Genomic DNA, 17,884 nt, shown 5'->3' on the forward strand with positions numbered 1-17,884 from the left:
GACCTGTAGCTCCACCCCCCTGGTGCTGGACCTGTAGCTCCACCCCCCTCTACTGGCAGGGGGTTGGTGCTGGACCTGTAGCTCCATCTTCCTTCTACTGGCAGGGGGGTTGGTGCTGGATCTGTAGCTCCAGCCCCACCACTCTACTGGCAGGGGGTTGGTGCTGGACCTGTAGCTCCAGCCCCCCTCTACTGGCAGGGGATTGGTGCTGGACCTGTAGCTCCAGCCCACCTCTATTGGCAGGGGGTTGGTGCTGGACCTGTAGCTCCAGCCCACCTCTACTGGCAGGGGGTTGGTGCTGGACCTGTAGCTCCAGCCTCTCTCTACTGGCAGTGGGGTTGGTGTTGGACCAGTAGCTCCAGACCCCCCCCCCCGTCTCTACTGGCATGGGGTTGGTGCTGGACCTGGAGCTCCAGCCCACCTCTACTGGCAGGGGGTTGAATTTGGACCTGAAGCGCCAGCCCCCCCCCCCTCTACTGGCAGGGGGGATGGTGCTGGACCTGTAGCTCCAGCACACCTCTACTGGCAGGGGGTTGGTGCTGGACCTGTAGCTCCAGTCCCCCTCTACTGGCAGGGGGTTGGTGCTGGACCTGTAGCTCCAGCCCCCCTCTACTGGCAGGGGGTTGGTGATGGACCTGTAGCTCCAGCCCCCCTCTACTGGCAGGGGGTTGGTGCTGGACCTGTAGCTCCAGCCCCCCCTCTACTGGCAGGGGGTTGGTGCTGGACCTGTAGCTCCAGCCCCCCCTCTACTGACAGGGGTTTGGTGTTCGACCAGTAGATCCAGCACCCCCTCTACTGGCAGGGGGTTGGTGCTGGACCTGTAGCACCTGCCCCCCCCCCTCTACTGGCAGGGGGTTGGTGCTGGACCTGTAGCTCCTGGCCCCCCCTCAACTGGCTGGGGGTTGGTGCTGGACCTGTAGCTCCAGGCCCCCCCTCTACTGGCAGGGGGGTTGGTGCTGGACCTGTAGCTTCAGCCCCTCTCTACTGACAGGGGGTTGGTGCTGGACCTGTAGCTCCTAGCCCCCCCTCTACTGACAGGGGGGTTGGTGCTGGACCTGTAGCTTCAGCCCCTCTCTTCTGGCAGGGGGTTGGTGTTGGACGTGTAGCTCCAGCCCCCCTCTATTGGCAGGGGGTTGGTGCTGGACCTGTAGCTCCTGCCCCCCTCCCTCTACTGGCAGAGGGTTGGTGCTGGAACTGTAGCTCCAGCCCCCCTCTACTGGCAGGGGGTTGGTGCTTGACATATAGCACCAGCCCCCCCCCTCTACTGGCAGGGAGTTGGTGCTGGACCTGTAGCTCCAGCCCCCCCTCTACTGGCAGAGGGTTGGTGCTGGAACTGTAGCTCCAGCCCCCCTCTACTGGCAGGGGGTTGGTGCTGGACCTGTAGCTCCAGCCCCCCTCTACTGGCAGGGGGTTGGTGCTGGACCTGTAGCTCCAGCCCCCCACCATTACTGGCAGAAGGTTGGTGCTAGACCTGTAGCTCCAGCCCCCCCCTCTACTGGCAGGGGGTTGGTGCTGGACCTATAGCTCCAGCCCCCCCCCTCTACTGGCAGGGGGTTGGTGCTGGACCTGTAGCTTCAGCCCCCCCCTCTACTGGCAGGGAGGTTGATGCTGGACCTGTAGCTCCACCCCCCTGGTGCTGGACCTGTAGCTCCAGCCCCCCTCTACTAGCAGGGGTTGGTGCTGGACCTGTAGCTCCATCTCCCTTCTACTGGCAGGGGGGTTGGTGCTGGACCTGTAGCTCCAGCCCCCCTCTACTGGCAGGGGATTGGTGCTGGACCAGTAGCTCCAGCCCACCTCTACTGGCAGGGGTGTGGTTCTGGGCCTGTAGCTCCAGCCCACCCCCCTCTACTGGCAGGGGGGATGGTGCTGGACCTGTAGCTCCAGCTGACCTCTACTGGCAAGGAAGTTGGTGCTGGACCTGTACCTCCAGCCCCCCTCTACTGGCAGGGGGTTGGTGCTGGACCTGTAGCTCCAGCCCCCCCCCCTCTACTGACAGGGGAGATTGTGCTGGACCTGTAGCTTCAGCCCCCCCTCTACTGGCAGGCGGTTGGTGCTGGACCTGTAGCTCCAGCCCCCCTCTACTGGCAGGGGGTTTGTTCTGGACCTGTAGCTACACGCCCCCCTCTACTGGCAGGGGGTTTATCCTGGACCTGTAGCTCCAGCCCCCCTCTACTGGCAGGGGGTTGGTGCTGGACCTGTAGCTCCAGCCCCCCCCCCCCCTCTACTGGCAGGGGGTTGGTGCTGGACCTGTAGCTCCAACCCACCTCTAATGGCAGGCGGTTGATGCTGGACCTGTAGCTCCAGCCCTCCTCTACTGGCAGGGGGTTGGTGCTAGACATGTAACTCCAGCCCCCCTCTACTGGCAGGGGGTTGGTACTGGACCTGTAGCTCCAGCTTACCTCTAATGGCAGGGGGTTGGTGCTGGACCTGTAACTCCAGCTCCCCTCTACAGGCAGGGGGTTGGTGCTGGACCTGTAGCTCCAGCCCCCATTTACTGGCAGAGGGGTTGGTGCTGGGCCAGTAGCTCCAGCCCCTCCCTCTACTGGCAAGGGGTTGGTGCTGGACCTGTAGCACCAGCCCCCCTCTACTAGCAGGGGGTTGGTGCTGGACCTGTTGCTCCAGCTTCCTCTACTGGCAGGGGGTTATTGCTGGACATGTAACTCCAGTCCCCCCCCTTCTACTGGCAGGGTGTTGGTACTGGACCTGTATCTCCAGCCACCACTCTACTGGCAGGGGGTTGGTGCTGGACCTGTTGCTCCAGCCCCCCCTCTACTGGCAGGGGGTTGGTGCTAGACTTGTTGCTCCAGCGCTCCTCGACTGGCAGGCGTTTAGTGCTGAAGCTGAAGTTCCAGCCCACCTCTACTGGCATGGGGTTGGTTCTGGACCTGTAGCTCCAGTCCCCCTCTACTGGCAGAGGGTTGGTGCTGGACCTGTAGCTCCAGCCCCCTCTCTACTGGCAGGGGGGTTGGTGCTGGACCTGTAGATCCAGCCCCCCTCTATTGGCAGGGGGTTGGTGTTGGACCAGTAGCTCGAGCCCACCTCTACTGGCAGGGGGTTGGTGCTGGACCTGAAGCTCCAGCCCCCCTCTACTAGCAGGGGGTTGGTGTTGGACCAGTAGCTCTAGCCCTCCTCTACTGGCAGGGGGTTGGTGTTGGACATGTAGCTCCAGCCCCCCCCCCTCTACTGGCTGGGGGTTGGTGTTGGACATGTAGCTCCAGCCCCCCCCCCCTCTACTGGCAGGGGGTTGGTGTTCGACCAGTAGTTCCAGCCCCCCCTCTACTGGCAGGGGGTTGGTGCTGGACCTGTAGCTCCTCCCTCTCAGTACTGGCAGGGTGTTGGTGCTGGACCAGTAGCTCCAGCCCCCCTCTACTGGCAGAGGGTTGGTGCTAGAACTGTAGCTCCAGCCCCCCTCTACTGGCAGGGTGTTGGTGCTGGACCAGTAGCTCCAGCCCCCCTCTACTGGCAGAGGGTTGGTGCTAGAACTGTAGCTCCAGCCCCCCTCTACTGGCAGGGTGTTGGTGCTGGACCTGTAGCTCCCGCCCCCTTCTACTGGCAGAAGGTTGGTGCTGGACCTGTAGCTCCAGCCCCCCCTCTACTGGCAGGCGGTTGGTACTGGACCTGTAGCTCCAGCCCCCCTCTACTGGCAGGGGGTTTGTCCTGGACCTGTAGCTACACGCCCCTTTCTACTGGCAGGGGGTTTATCCTGGACCTGTAGCTCCAGCCCCCCTCTACTGGCAGGGGGTTGGTGCTGGACCTGTAGCTCCAGCCCACCTCTACTGGCAGGCGGTTGGTGCTGGACCTGTAGCTCCAGCCCCCCCTCTACTGGCAGGGGGTTGGTGCTGGACCTGTAACTCCAGCCCCCCTCTACTGGCAGAGGGTTGGTACTGGACCTGTAGCTCCAGCCTACCTCTAATGGCAGGGGGTTGGTGCTGGACCTGTAACTCCAGCTCCCCTCTACAGGCAGGGGGTTGGTGCTGGACCTGTAGCTCCAGCCCCCATTTACTGGCAGGGGGTTGGTACTGGACCTGTTGCTCCAGCTTCCTCTACTGGCAGGGGGTTGGTGCTGGACATGTAACTCCAGCCCCCCCCCCCCTCTACTGGCAGAAGGTTGGTGCTGGACCTGTAGTTCCAGCCCCCTTCTACTGGCAGAGGGTTGGTGCTTGACATATAGCTCCAGCCCCCCCTCTCTACTGGCAGGGGGTTGCTTCTGGACCTGTAGCTTCAGCCCCCCCCTCTACTGGCAGGGGGGTTGATGCTGGACCTGTAGCTCCACCCCCCCTCTACTAGGAGGGGTTGGTGCTGGACCTGTAGCTCCACCCCCCTGGTGCTGGACCTGTAGCTCCACCCCCCCTCTACTAGCAAGGGGTTGGTGCTGGACCTGTAGCTCCATCTTCCTTCTACTGGCAGGGGGGTTGGTGCTGGATCTGTAGCTCCAGCCCCACCACTCTACTGGCAGGGGGTTGGTGCTGGACCTGTAGCTCCAGCCCCCCTCTACTGGCAGGGGATTGGTGCTGGACCTGTAGCTCCAGCCCACCTCTATTAGCAGGGGGTTGGTGCTGGACCTGTAGCTCCAGCCCACCTCTACTGGCAGGGGGTTGGTGCTGGACCTGTAGCTCCAGCCCCCCTCTACTTGCAGGGGGTTGGTGCTGGACCTGTAGCTCCAGCCTCTCTCTACTGGCAGGGGGTTGGTGCTGGACCTGTAGCTCCAGCCCCCCCTTTACTGGCAGGGGGTTGGTGCTGGACCTGTAGCTTAAGCCCCCCTCTACTGGCAGGGGGTTGCTTCTGGACCTGTAGCTTCAGCCCCCCCCCCCCTCTACTGGCAGGGAGGTTGATGCTGGACCTGTAGCTCCACCCCCCTGGTGCTGGACCTGTAGCTCCAGCCCCCCTCTACTAGCAGGGGTTGGTGCTGGACCTGTAGCTCCATCTCCCTTCTACTGACAGGGGGGTTGGTGCTGGACCTGTAGCTCCAGCCCCCCTCTACTGGCAGGGGATTGGTGCTGGACCAGTAGCTCCAGCCCACCTCTACTGGCAGGGGTGTGGTTCTGGGCCTGTAGCTCCAGCCCACCCCCCTCTACTGGCAGGGGGGATGGTGCTGGACCTGTAGCTCCAGCTGACCTCTACTGGCAAGGAAGTTGGTGCTGGACCTGTACCTCCAGCCCCCCTCTACTGGCAGGGGGTTGGTGCTGGACCTGTAGCTCCAGCCCCCCCCCCCTCTACTGGCAGGTGAGATTGTGCTGGACCTGTAGCTTCAGCCCCCCCTCTACTGGCAGGCGGTTGGGGCTGGACCCGTAGCTCCAGCCCTCCCTCTACTGGCAGGGTGTTGGTGCTGGACCTGTAGCTCCAGCCCACCTCTACTGGCAGGGGGTTTGTCCTGGACCTGTAGCTACTCGCCCCCCTCTACTGGCAGGGGGTTTATCCTGGACCTGTAGCTCCAGCCCACCTCTACTGGCAGGCGGTTGGTGCTGGACCTGTAGCTCCAGCCCCCCTCTACTGGCAGGGGGTTGGTGCTGGACCTGTAACTCCAGCCCCCCTCTACTGGCAGGGGGTTGGTACTGGACCTGTAGCTCCAGCTTACCTCTAATGGCAGGGGGTTGGTGCTGGACCTGTAACTCCAGCTCCCCTCTACAGGCAGGGGGTTGGTGCTGGACCTGTAGCTCCAGCCCCCATTTACTGGCAGAGGGGTTGGTGCTGGGCCAGTAGCTCCAGCCCCTCCCTCTACTGGCAAGGGGTTGGTGCTGGACCTGTAGCACCAGCCCCCCTCTACTGGCAGAGGGTTGGTGCTGGACCTGTTGCTCCAGCTTCCTCTACTGGAAGGGGGTTATTGCTGGACATGTAACTCCAGCCCCCCCCCCCTTCTACTGGCAGGGTGTTGGTACTGGACCTGTATCTCCAGCCACCCCTCTACTGGCAGGGGGTTGGTGCTGGACCTGTTGCTCCACCCCCCCCCTCTACTGGCAGGGGGTTGGTGCTAGACTTGATGCTCCAGCGCTCCTCTACTGGCAGGGGTTTAGTGCTGAAGCTGTAGTTCCAGCCCACCTCTACTGGCATGGGGTTGGTTCTGGACCTGTAGCTCCAGTCCCCCTCTACTGGCAGAGGGTTGGTGCTGGACCTGTAGCTCCAGCCCCCTCTCTACTGGCAGGGGGGTTGGTGCTGGACCTGTAGATCCAGCCCCCCTCTATTGGCAGGGGGTTGGTGTTGGACCAGTAGCTCGAGCCCACCTCTACTGGCAGGGGGTTGGTGCTGGACTTGAAGCTCCAGCCCCCCTCTACTAGCAGGGGGGTTGGTGTTGGACCAGTAGCTCTAGCCCTCCTCTACTGGCAGGGGGTTGGTGTTGGACATGTAGCTCCAGCCCCCCCCCCCTCTACTGGCAGGGGGTTGGTGTTCGACCAGTAGTTCCAGCCCCCCCTCTACTGGCAGGGGGTTGGTGCTGGACCTGTAGCTCCTCCCTCCCAGTACTGGCAGGGTGTTGGTGCTGGACCAGTAGCTCCAGCCCCCCTCTACTGGCAGAGGGTTGGTGCTAGAACTGTAGCTCTAGCCCCCCTCTACTGGCAGAGGGTTGGTGCTAGAACTGTAGCTCCAGCCCCCCTCTACTGGCAGGGTGTTGGTGCTGGACCTGTAGCTCCCGCCCCCCTCTACTGGCAGGGGGTTTGTCCTGGACCTGTAGCTACACGCCCCCCTCTACTGGCAGGGGGTTTATCCTGGACCTGTAGCTCCAACCCCCCTCTACTGGCAGGGGTTTGGTGCTGGACCTGTAGCTCCAGCCCCCCCTCTACTGGCAGGGGGTTGGTGCTGGACCTGTAGTTCCAGCCCCCCCTCTACTGGCAGCGGGTTGGTGCTGGACCAGTAACTCCAGCCCCCCTCTACTGGCAGGGGGTTGGTACTGGACCTGTAGCTCCAGCCTACCTCTAATGGCAGGGGGTTGGTGCTGGACCTGTAACTCCAGATCCCCTCTACAGGCAGGGGGTTGGTGCTGGACCTGTAGCTCCAGCCCCCATTTACTGGCAGAGGGGTTGGTGCTGGGCCAGTAGCTCCAGCCCCTCCCTCTACTGGCAAGGGGTTGGTGCTGGACCTGTAGCACCAGCCCCGCTCTACTGGCAGGGGGTTGGTACTGGACCTGTTGCTCCAGCTTCCTCTACTGGCAGGGGGTTGGTGCTGGACATGTAACTCCAGCCCCCCCCCCCTCTACTGGCAGAAGGTTGGTGCTGGACCTGTAGCTCCAGCCCCCTTCTACTGGCAGAGGGTTGGTGCTGGACCTGTAGCTTCAGCCCCCCCTCTACTGGCAGAGGGTTGGTGCTGGACCTGTAGCTCCAGCCCCCCCCTCTACTGGCAGAGGGTTGGTGCTTGACATATAGCTCCAGCCCCCCCCCTCTACTGGCAGGGGGTTGCTTCTGGACCTGTAGCTTCAGCCCCCCCCCTCTACTGGCAGGGGGGTTGATGCTGGACCTGTAGCTCCAACCCCCTGGTGCTGGACCTGTAGCTCCACCCCCCCTCTACTAGGAGGGGTTGGTGCTGGACCTGTAGCTCCACCCCCCTGGTGCTGGACCTGTAGCTCCACCCCCCCTCTACTAGCAAGGGGATGGTGCTGGACCTGTAGCTCCATCTTCCTTCTACTGGCAGGGGGGTTGGTGCTGGATCTGTAGCTCCAGCCCCACCACTCTACTGGCAGGGGGTTGGTGCTGGACCTGTAGCTCCAGCCCCCCTCTACTGGCAGGGGATTGGTGCTGGACCTGTAGCTCCAGCCCACCTCTATTAGCAGGGGGTTGGTGCTGGACCTGTAGCTCCAGCCCACCTCTACTGGCAGGGGGTTGGTGCTGGACCTGTAGCTCCAGCCCCCCTCTACTGGCAGGGGGTTGGTGCTGGACCTGTAGCTCCAGCCCCCCCTCTACTGGCAGGGGGTTGGTGCTGGACCTGTAGCTCCAGCCTCTCTCTACTGGCAGTGGGGTTGGTGTTGGACCAGTAGCTCCAGACCCCCCCCCCCCCGTCTCTACTGTTAGGGGTGTGGTTCTGGGCCTGTAGCTCCAGCCCCCCTCTACTGGCATGGGGTTGGTGCTGGACCTGTAGCTCCAGCCCACCTCTACTGGCAGGGGGTTGAATTTGGACCTGAAGCTCCAGCCCCCCCCCCTCTACTGGCAGGGGGGATGGTGCTGGACCTGTAGCTCCAGCCCACCTCTACTGGCAGGGGGTTGGTGCTGGACCTGTAGCTCCAGCCCACCTCTACTGGCAGGGGGTTTGTCCTGGACCTGTAGCTACACGCCCCCCTCTACTGGCAGGGGGTTTATCCTGGACCTGTAGCTCCAGCCCACTTCTACTGGCAGGCGGTTGGTGCTGGACCCTTAGCTCCAGCCCCCCTCTACTGGCAGGGGGTTGGTGCTGGACCTGTAACTCCAGCCCCCCTCTACTGGCAGGGGGTTGGTACTGGACCTGTAGCTCCAGCTTACCTCTAATGGCAGGGGGTTGGTGCTGGACCTGTAACTCCAGCTCCCCTCTACAGGCAGGGGGTTGGTGCTGGGCCAGTAGCTCCAGCCCCTCCCTCTACTGGCAAGGGGTTGGTGCTGGACCTGTAGCACCAGCCCCCCTCTACTGGCAGGGGGTTGGTGCTGGACCTGTTGCTCCAGCTTCCTCTACTGGCAGGGGGTTATTGCTGGACATGTAACTCCAGCCCCCCCCCCTTCTACTGGCAGGGTGTTGGTACTGGACCTGTATCTCCAGCCACCCCTCTACTGGCAGGGGGTTGGTGCTGGACCTGTTGCTCCAGCCCCCCCTCTACTGGCAGGGGGTTGGTGCTAGACTTGATGCTCCAGCGCTCCTCTACTGGCAGGGGTTTAGTGCTGAAGCTGTAGTTCCAGCCCACCTCTACTGGCATGGGGTTGGTTCTGGACCTGTAGCTCCAGTCCCCCTCTACTGGCAGAGGGTTGGTGCTGGACCTGTAGCTCCAGCCCCCTCTCTACTGGCAGGGGGGTTGGTGCTGGACCTGTAGATCCAGCCCCCCTCTATTGGCAGGGGGTTGGTGTTGGACCAGTAGCTCGAGCCCACCTCTACTGGAAGGGGGTTGGTGCTGGACCTGAAGCTCCAGCCCCCCTCTACTAGCAGGGGGTTGGTGTTGGACCAGTTGCTCTAGCCCTCCTCTACTGGCAGGGGGTTGGTGTTGGACATGTAGCTCCAGCCCCCCCCCCCTCTACTGGCAGGGGGTTGGTGTTCGACCAGTAGTTCCAGCCCCCCCCCCTCTACTGGCAGGGGGTTGGTGCTGGACCTGTAGCTCCTCCCTCCCAGTACTGGCAGGGTGTTGGTGCTGGACCAGTAGCTCCAGCCCCCCTCTACTGGCAGAGGGTTGGTGCTAGAACTGTAGCTCCAGCCCCCCTCTACTGGCAGAGGGTTGGTGCTAGAACTGTAGCTCCAGCCCACCTCTACTGGCAGGGTGTTGGTGCTGGACCTGTAGCTCCCGCCCCCCTCTACTGGCAGGGGGTTTGTCCTGGACCTGTAGCTACACGCCCCCCTCTACTGGCAGGGGGTTTACCCTGGACCTGTAGCTCCAGCCCCCCTCTACTGGCAGGGGGTTGGTGCTGGACCTGTAGCTCCAGCCCCCCCTCTACTGGCAGGGGGTTGGTGCTGGACCTGTAGCTCCAGCCCACCTCTACTGGCAGGCGGTTGGTGCTGGACCTGTAGTTCCAGCCCCCCCTCTACTGGCAGGGGGTTGGTGCTGGACCTGTAACTCCAGCCCCCCTCTACTGGCAGGGGGTTGGTACTGGACCTGTAGCTCCAGCCCCCATTTACTGGCAGAGGGGTTGGTGCTGGGCCAGTAGCTCCAGCCCCTCCCTCTACTGGCAAGGGGTTGGTGCTGGACCTGTAGCACCAGCCCCGCTCTACTGGCAGGGGGTTGGTACTGGACCTGTTGCTCCAGCTTCCTCTACTGGCAGGGGGTTGGTGCTGGACATGTAACTCCAGCCCCCCCCCCTCTACTGGCAGAAGGTTGGTGCTGGACCTGTAGCTCCAGCCCCCTTCTACTGGCAGAGGGTTGGTGCTGGACCTGTAGCTTCAGCCCCCCCTCTACTGGCAGAGGGTTGGTGCTGGACCTGTAGCTCCAGCCCCCCCTCTACTGGCAGAGGGTTGGTGCTTGACATATAGCTCCAGCCCCCCCCCTCTACTGGCAGGGGGTTGCTTCTGGACCTGTAGCTTCAGCCCCCCCCCCCTCTACTGGCAGGGGGGTTGATGCTGGACCTGTAGCTCCACCCCCCTGGTGCTGGACCTGTAGCTCCACCCCCCCTCTACTAGGAGGGGTTGGTGCTGGACCTGTAGCTCCACCCCCCTGGTGCTGGACCTGTAGCTCCACCCCCCCTCTACTAGCAAGGGGATGGTGCTGGACCTGTAGCTCCATCTTCCTTCTACTGGCAGGGGGGTTGGTGCTGGATCTGTAGCTCCAGCCCCACCACTCTACTGGCAGGGGGTTGGTGCTGGACCTGTAGCTCCAGCCCCCCTCTACTGGCAGGGGATTGGTGCTGGACCTGTAGCTCCAGCCCACCTCTATTGGCAGGGGGTTGGTGCTGGACCTGTAGCTCCAGCCCACCTCTACTGGCAGGGGGTTGGTGCTGGACCTGTAGCTCCAGCCCCCCTCTACTGGCAGGGGGTTGGTGCTGGACCTGTAGCTCCAGCCCCCCCTCTACTGGCAGGGGGTTGGTGCTGGACCTGTAGCTCCAGCCTCTCTCTACTGGCAGTGGGGTTGGTGTTGGACCAGTAGCTCCAGACCCCCCCCCCCCCCGTCTCTACTGTTAGGGGTGTGGTTCTGGGCCTGTAGCTCCAACCCCCCTCTACTGGCATGGGGTTGGTGCTGGACCTGTAGCTCCAGCCCACCTCTACTGGCAGGGGGTTGAATTTGGACCTGAAGCTCCAGCCCCCCCCCCCCTCTACTGGCAGGGGGGATGGTGCTGGACCTGTAGCTCCAGCCCACCTCTACTGGCAGGGGGTTGGTGCTGGACCTGTAGCTCCAGCCCACCTCTACTGGCAGGGGGTTTGTCCTGGACCTGTAGCTACACGCCCCCCTCTACTGGCAGGGGGTTTATCCTGGACCTGTAGCTCCAGCCCACTTCTACTGGCAGGCGGTTGGTGCTGGACCCTTAGCTCCAGCCCCCCTCTACTGGCAGGGGGTTGGTGCTGGACCTGTAACTCCAGCCCCCCTCTACTGGCAGGGGGTTGGTACTGGACCTGTAGCTCCAGCTTACCTCTAATGGCAGGGGGTTGGTGCTGGACCTGTAACTCCAGCTCCCCTCTACAGGCAGGGGGTTGGTGCTGGGCCAGTAGCTCCAGCCCCTCCCTCTACTGGCAAGGGGTTGGTGCTGGACCTGTAGCACCAGCCCCCCTCTACTGGCAGGGGGTTGGTGCTGGACCTGTTGCTCCAGCTTCCTCTACTGGCAGGGGGTTATTGCTGGACATGTAACTCCAGCCCCCCCCCCCTTCTACTGGCAGGGTGTTGGTACTGGACCTGTATCTCCAGCCACCCCTCTACTGGCAGGGGGTTGGTGCTGGACCTGTTGCTCCAGCCCCCCCTCTACTGGCAGGGGGTTGGTGCTAGACTTGATGCTCCAGCGCTCCTCTACTGGCAGGGGTTTAGTGCTGAAGCTGTAGTTCCAGCCCACCTCTACTGGCATGGGGTTGGTTCTGGACCTGTAGCTCCAGTCCCCCTCTACTGGCAGAGGGTTGGTGCTGGACCTGTAGCTCCAGCCCCCTCTCTACTGGCAGGGGGGTTGGTGCTGGACCTGTAGATCCAGCCCCCCTCTATTGGCAGGGGGTTGGTGTTGGACCAGTAGCTCGAGCCCACCTCTACTGGAAGGGGGTTGGTGCTGGACCTGAAGCTCCAGCCCCCCTCTACTAGCAGGGGGTTGGTGTTGGACCAGTAGCTCTAGCCCTCCTCTACTGGCAGGGGGTTGGTGTTGGACATGTAGCTCCAGCCCCCCCCCCTCTACTGGCAGGGGGTTGGTGTTCGACCAGTAGTTCCAGCCCCCCCCCTCTACTGGCAGGGGGTTGGTGCTGGACCTGTAGCTCCTCCCTCCCAGTACTGGCAGGGTGTTGGTGCTGGACCAGTAGGTCCAGCCCCCCTCTACTGGCAGAGGGTTGGTGCTAGAACTGTAGCTCCAGCCCCCCTCTACTGGCAGAGGGTTGGTGCTAGAACTGTAGCTCCAGCCCACCTCTACTGGCAGGGTGTTGGTGCTGGACCTGTAGCTCCCGCCCCCCTCTACTGGCAGGGGGTTTGTCCTGGACCTGTAGCTACACGCCCCCCTCTACTGGCAGGGGGTTTACCCTGGACCTGTAGCTCCAGCCCCCCTCTACTGGCAGGGGGTTGGTGCTGGACCTGTAGCTCCAGCCCCCCCTCTACTGGCAGGGGGTTGGTGCTGGACCTGTAGCTCCAGCCCACCTCTACTGGCAGGCGGTTGGTGCTGGACCTGTAGTTCCAGCCCCCCCTCTACTGGCAGGGGGTTGGTGCTGGACCTGTAACTCCAGCCCCCCTCTACTGGCAGGGGGTTGGTACTGGACCTGTAGCTCCAGCCCCCATTTACTGGCAGAGGGGTTGGTGCTGGGCCAGTAGCTCCAGCCCCTCCCTCTACTGGCAAGGGGTTGGTGCTGGACCTGTAGCACCAGCCCCGCTCTACTGGCAGGGGGTTGGTACTGGACCTGTTGCTCCAGCTTCCTCTACTGGCAGGGGGTTGGTGCTGGACATGTAACTCCAGCCCCCCCCCCCTCTACTGGCAGAAGGTTGGTGCTGGACCTTTAGCTCCAGCCCCCTTCTACTGGCAGAGGGTTGGTGCTGGACCTGTAGCTTCAGCCCCCCCTCTACTGGCAGAGGGTTGGTGCTGGACCTGTAGCTCCAGCCCCCCCTCTACTGGCAGAGGGTTGGTGCTTGACATATAGCTCCAGCCCCCCCCCCCCTCTACTGGCAGGGGGTTGCTTCTGGACCTGTAGCTTCAGCCCCCCCCCCTCTACTGGCAGGGGGGTTGATGCTGGACCTGTAGCTCCACCCCCCTGGTGCTGGACCTGTAGCTCCACCCCCCCCTCTACTAGGAGGGGTTGGTGCTGGACCTGTAGCTCCACCCCCCTGGTGCTGGACCTGTAGCTCCACCCCCCCTCTACTAGCAAGGGGATGGTGCTGGACCTGTAGCTCCATCTTCCTTCTACTGGCAGGGGGGTTGGTGCTGGATCTGTAGCTCCAGCCCCACCACTCTACTGGCAGGGGGTTGGTGCTGGACCTGTAGCTCCAGCCCCCCTCTACTGCCAGGGGATTGGTGCTGGACCTGTAGCTCCAGCCCACCTCTATTGGCAGGGGGTTGGTGCTGGACCTGTAGCTCCAGCCCACCTCTACTGGCAGGGGGTTGGTGCTGGACCTGTAGCTCCAGCCCCCCTCTACTGGCAGGGGGTTGGTGCTGGACCTGTAGCTCCAGCCCCCCCTCTACTCGCAGGGGGTTGGTGCTGGACCTGTAGGTCCAGCCTCTCTCTACTGGCAGTGGGGTTGGTGTTGGACCAGTAGCTACAGACCCCCCCCCCCCGTCTCTACTGTCAGGGGTGTGGTTCTGGGCCTGTAGCTCCAGCCCCCCTCTACTGGCATGGGGTTGGTGCTGGACCTGTAGCTCCAGCCCACCTCTACTGGCAGGGGGTTGAATTTGGACCTGAAGCTCCAGCCCCCCCCCCCTCTACTGGCAGGGGGGATGGTGCTGGACCTGTAGCTCCAGCCCACCTCTACTGGCAGGGGGTTGGTGCTGGACCTGTAGCTCCAGTCCCCCTCTACTGGCAGGGGGTTGGTGCTGGACCTGTAGCTCCAGCCCACCTCTACTGGCAGGCGGTTGGTGATGGACCTGTAGCTCCAGCTCCCCTCTACTGGCAGGGGGTTGGTGCTGGACCTGTAGCTCCAGCCCCCCCTCTACTGGCAGGGGGTTGGTGCTGGACCAGTAGCTCCAGCCCCCCCTCTACTGACAGGGGGTTGGTGCTGGACCTGTAGCTCCAGCCCCCCCTCTACTGGCAGGGGGTTGGTGTTCGACCAGTAGATCCAGCACCCCCTCTACTGGCAGGGGGTTGGTGCTGGACCTGTAGCTCCTGGCCCCCCCTCTACTGGCAGGGGGTTGGTGCTGGACCTGTAGCTCCTGGCCCCCCCCTCTACTGGCAGGGGGGTTGGTGCTGGACCTGTAGCTTCAGCCCCTCTCTTCTGGCAGGGGGTTGGTGTTGGACGTGTTGCTCCAGCCCCCCTCAATTGGCAGGGGGTTGGTGCTGGACCTGTAGCTCCTGCCCCCCTCTACTGGCAGGGGGTTGGTGCTTGACATATAGCTCCAGCCCCCCCCCCCTCTACTGGCAGGGAGTTGGTGCTGGACCTGTAGCTCCAGCCCCCCTGTACTGGCAGAGGGTTGGTGCTGGAACTGTAGCTCCAGCCCCCCCTCTACTGGCAGGGGGTTGGTGCTGGACCTGTAGCTCCAGCCCCCCCACCTTTACTGGCAGAAGGTTGGTGCTGGACCTGTAGCTCCAGCCCCCCCTCTACTGGCAGGGGGTTGGTGCTGGACCTGTAGCTTAAGCCCCCCTCTACTGGCAAGGGGTTGCTTCTGGACCTGTAGCTTCAGCCCCCCCCCTCTACTGGCAGGGAGGTTGATGCTGGACCTGTAGCTCCACCCCCCTGGTGCTGGACCTGTAGCTCCAGCCCCCCTCTACTAGCAGGGGTTGGTGCTGGACCTGTAGCTCCATCTCCCTTCTACTGGCAGGGGGGGTGGTGCTGGACCTGTAGCTCCAGCCCCCCTCTAATAGCAGGGGTTGGTGCTGGACCTGTAGCTCTATCTCCCTTCTACTGGCAGGGGGGTTGGTGCTGGACCTGTAGCTCCAGCCCCCCTCTACTAGCAGGGGTTGGTGCTGGACCTGTAGCTCCATCTCCCTTCTACTGGCAGGGGGTTGAATCTGGACCTGTAGCTCCAGCCCCCCCCCCTCTTCTGGCAGGGGGGATGGTGCTGGACCTGTAGCTCCAGCCTCCCTCTACTGGCAGTGGGGTTGGTGTTGGACCTGTAGCTCCAGACCCCCCCCCCCCCGTCTCTACTGCCAGAGGTGTGGTTCTGGGCCTGTAGCTCCAGCCCACCTCTACTGGCAGGGGGTTGAATCTGGACCTGTAGCTCCAGCCCCCCCCCTCTACTGGCAGGGGGTTGGTGCTGGACCTGTAGCTCCAGCCCCCCTCTACTGGCAGGGGGTTGGTGCTGGACCTGTAGCTCCAGCCCCCCTCTACTGGCAGGGGGTTGGTGCTGGACCTGTAGCTCCAGTCCCCCCCTCTACTGGCAGCGTGTTGGTGCTGGACCTGTAGCTCCAGACCCCCCCCTCTACTGGCAGGGGGTTGGTGCTGGACCTGTAGCTCCAGCCCCCCCCCCTCTACTGGCAGGGGGTTGGTGCTGGACCTGTAGCTCCAGCCCCCCTCTACTGGCAGGGGGTTGGTGCTGGACCTGTAGCTCCAGTCCCCCCCTCTACTGGCAGGGTGTTGGTGCTGGACCTGTAGCTCCAGACCCCCCTCCCCCGTCTCTACTGACAGAGGGTTGGTGTTGGACCTGTAGCTCCAGACCCCCCCCCCCCGTCTCTACTGACAGAGGGTTGGTGCTGGACCTGTAGCTCCAGCCCCCCTCTACTCACAGGCGGTTGGTGCTGGACCTGTAGCTCCAGCCCTCCCTCTACTGGCAGGGGGTTGGTGCTGGACCTGTAGCTCCAGCCCCCCCTCTACTGGCAGGGGGTTGGTGCTGGACCTGTAGCTCCAGCCCCCCCTCTACTGGCAGGGGAGATTGTGCTGGACCTGTAGCTCCAGCCGCCCCTCTACTCACAGGCGGTTGGTGCTGGACCTGTAGCTCCAGCCCTCCCTCTACTGGCAGGGGGTTGGTGCTGGACCTGTAGCTCCAGCCCCCCCTCTACTGGCAGGGGGTTGGTGCTGGACCTGTAGCTCCAGCCCCCCCTCTACTGGCAGGGGAGATTGTGCTGGACCTGTAGCTCCAGCCGCCCCTCTACTCACAGGCGGTTGGTGCTGGACCTGTAGCTCCAGCCCTCCCTCTACTGGCAGGGGGTTGGTGCTGGACCTGTAGCTCCAGCCCCCCCTCTACTGGCAGGGGGTTGGTGCTGGACCTGTAGCTCCAGCCCCCCCTCTACTGGCAGGGGGTTGGTGCTGGACCTGTAGCTCCAGCCCCCCTCTACTGACAGAGGGTTGGTGCTGGACCTGTAGCTCCAGCCCCCCTCTACTGGCAGGGGAGAATGTGCTGGACCTGTAGCTCCAGCCCCCCCTCTACTGGCAGGGGGTTGGTGCTGGACCTGTAGCTCCAGCCCCGCCCCCACTACTGGCAGGGGGTTGGTGCTGGACCTGTAGCTCCAGCCCCCCCTCTACTGGCAGGGGGTTGGTGCTGGACCTGTAGCTCCAGCCCCCCTCTACTGACAGAGGGTTGGTGCTGGACCTGTAGCTCCAGCCCCCCCTCTACTGGCAGAGAGGTTGGTGCTGGACCTGTAGCTCCAGCCCCCCTCTACTGGCAAGGGGTTGGTGCTGGACCTGTAGCACCAGCCCCGCTCTACTGGCAGGGGGTTGGTACTGGACCTGTTGCTCCAGCTTCCTCTACTGGCAGGGGGTTGGTGCTGGACATGTAAATCCAGCCCCCCCCCCCCTTCTACTGGCAGGGTGTTGGTACTGGACCTGTATCTCCAGCCCCCCCTCTACTGGCAGGGTGGTTGGTGCTGGGCCTGTAGCTCCAGCCCCCCTCTACTGGCAGAGAGGTTGGTACTGGACCTGTAGCTCCAGCCCCCCTCTACTGGCAGGTGGTTGGTGCTGGACCTGTAGCTCCAGCCCCCCTCTACTGGCAGAGAGGTTGGTGCTGGACCTGTAGCTCCAGCCCCCCCCCCTACTGGCAGGGGGGTTGGTGCTACCATTGTTTGGGAGTTTGTTGGCAGTTTCAAGGCTTCAGTCTCTTCGAACCCATCAGTGGTCTGTTTTGGTTCACTGTCTTCCTGGATGCTTTCTCGGTAGGTTGGTGGAGTGTCACCCGCTCTCTGTGCCTCTGTGAGGGGGCCAGGATCCTGGTTTCAATAGAGAATCGGAAGTTCAATCATCGTGCAGGACAGAAATGATTCCCATGTTTCCTTTTACCAGATTCACCTGTTCACCTAGCAGTAAATGTTTTTCAAGGAGTAAGGCGTATTGTGTATTGTTGTGTATTGGATATTAAGTCAGTAGTTGACCTTGGGGAACCTCGATAAACCTAAGAACAGCTTCCTCTCCTCAAAATGCAACTCAATATCTTGTGATATGAGAAAAAACTTACTGTTAATTGCTTCTGGGGGATCTCTCCAGTGATTTCCTGAACTTTATTCATGATGCTGGAGGCTGAGTCTCCCAGGTGTACAGGGTCAGCTGTGGCACCTGTCTCTGTGGTCATCATCTCCAGGGCCTCCCTGATGGTCTCCTGCACCTGTCATTACCAACACAAACATTAATGGTGGAGGCTGAGTCTCCCAGGTGTACGGGGTCAGCTGTGGCACCTGTCTCTGTGGTCATCATCTCCAGGGCCTCCCTGATGGTCTCCTGCACCTGTCATTACCAACACAAACATTAATGGTGGAGGCTGAGTCTCCCAGGTGTATGGGGTCAGCTGTGGCACCTGTCTCTGTGGTCATCATCTCCAGGGCCTCCCTGATGGTCTCCTGCACCTGTCATTACCAACACAAACATTAATGGTGGAATTTGGACTATAATGAAGTGTCAGGCTCTGAGTAAAGTAACTGAACTATATTGAAGCATCAGGCTCAGAGTAAAGTAACTGGAAAATATAAGTAATGTTGTTTCTCGACACTGACCACAGTGTAGAGAAACACCAAGATGACAGTTGACTTTATTAATAACAATGTTTCAGGTATT

The 17,884-nt window shown here is 62.4% G+C and overlaps 1 protein-coding gene across 1 annotated transcript in view; it reads right to left on the reverse strand.

Annotated features, from left to right (window-relative positions):
• Positions 1–17,432, reverse strand: part of LOC138361177 (peptidyl-prolyl cis-trans isomerase-like) — a 36,871-nt gene extending 19,439 nt beyond the window's left edge. The window contains exon 1 of the mRNA XM_069320614.1: positions 17,292–17,432. Coding sequence (XP_069176715.1) covers positions 17,292–17,408 — 117 coding nt within the window. The 5' untranslated portion in view covers positions 17,409–17,432. The remainder of the gene's footprint in view (positions 1–17,291) is intronic.
• Between the last annotated feature and the right edge of the window lie 452 nt (positions 17,433–17,884).

Source organism: Procambarus clarkii, unplaced genomic scaffold (assembly GCF_040958095.1).
Source record: "Procambarus clarkii isolate CNS0578487 unplaced genomic scaffold, FALCON_Pclarkii_2.0 HiC_scaffold_223, whole genome shotgun sequence".
NCBI classification, from domain to species: domain Eukaryota; kingdom Metazoa; phylum Arthropoda; class Malacostraca; order Decapoda; family Cambaridae; genus Procambarus; species Procambarus clarkii.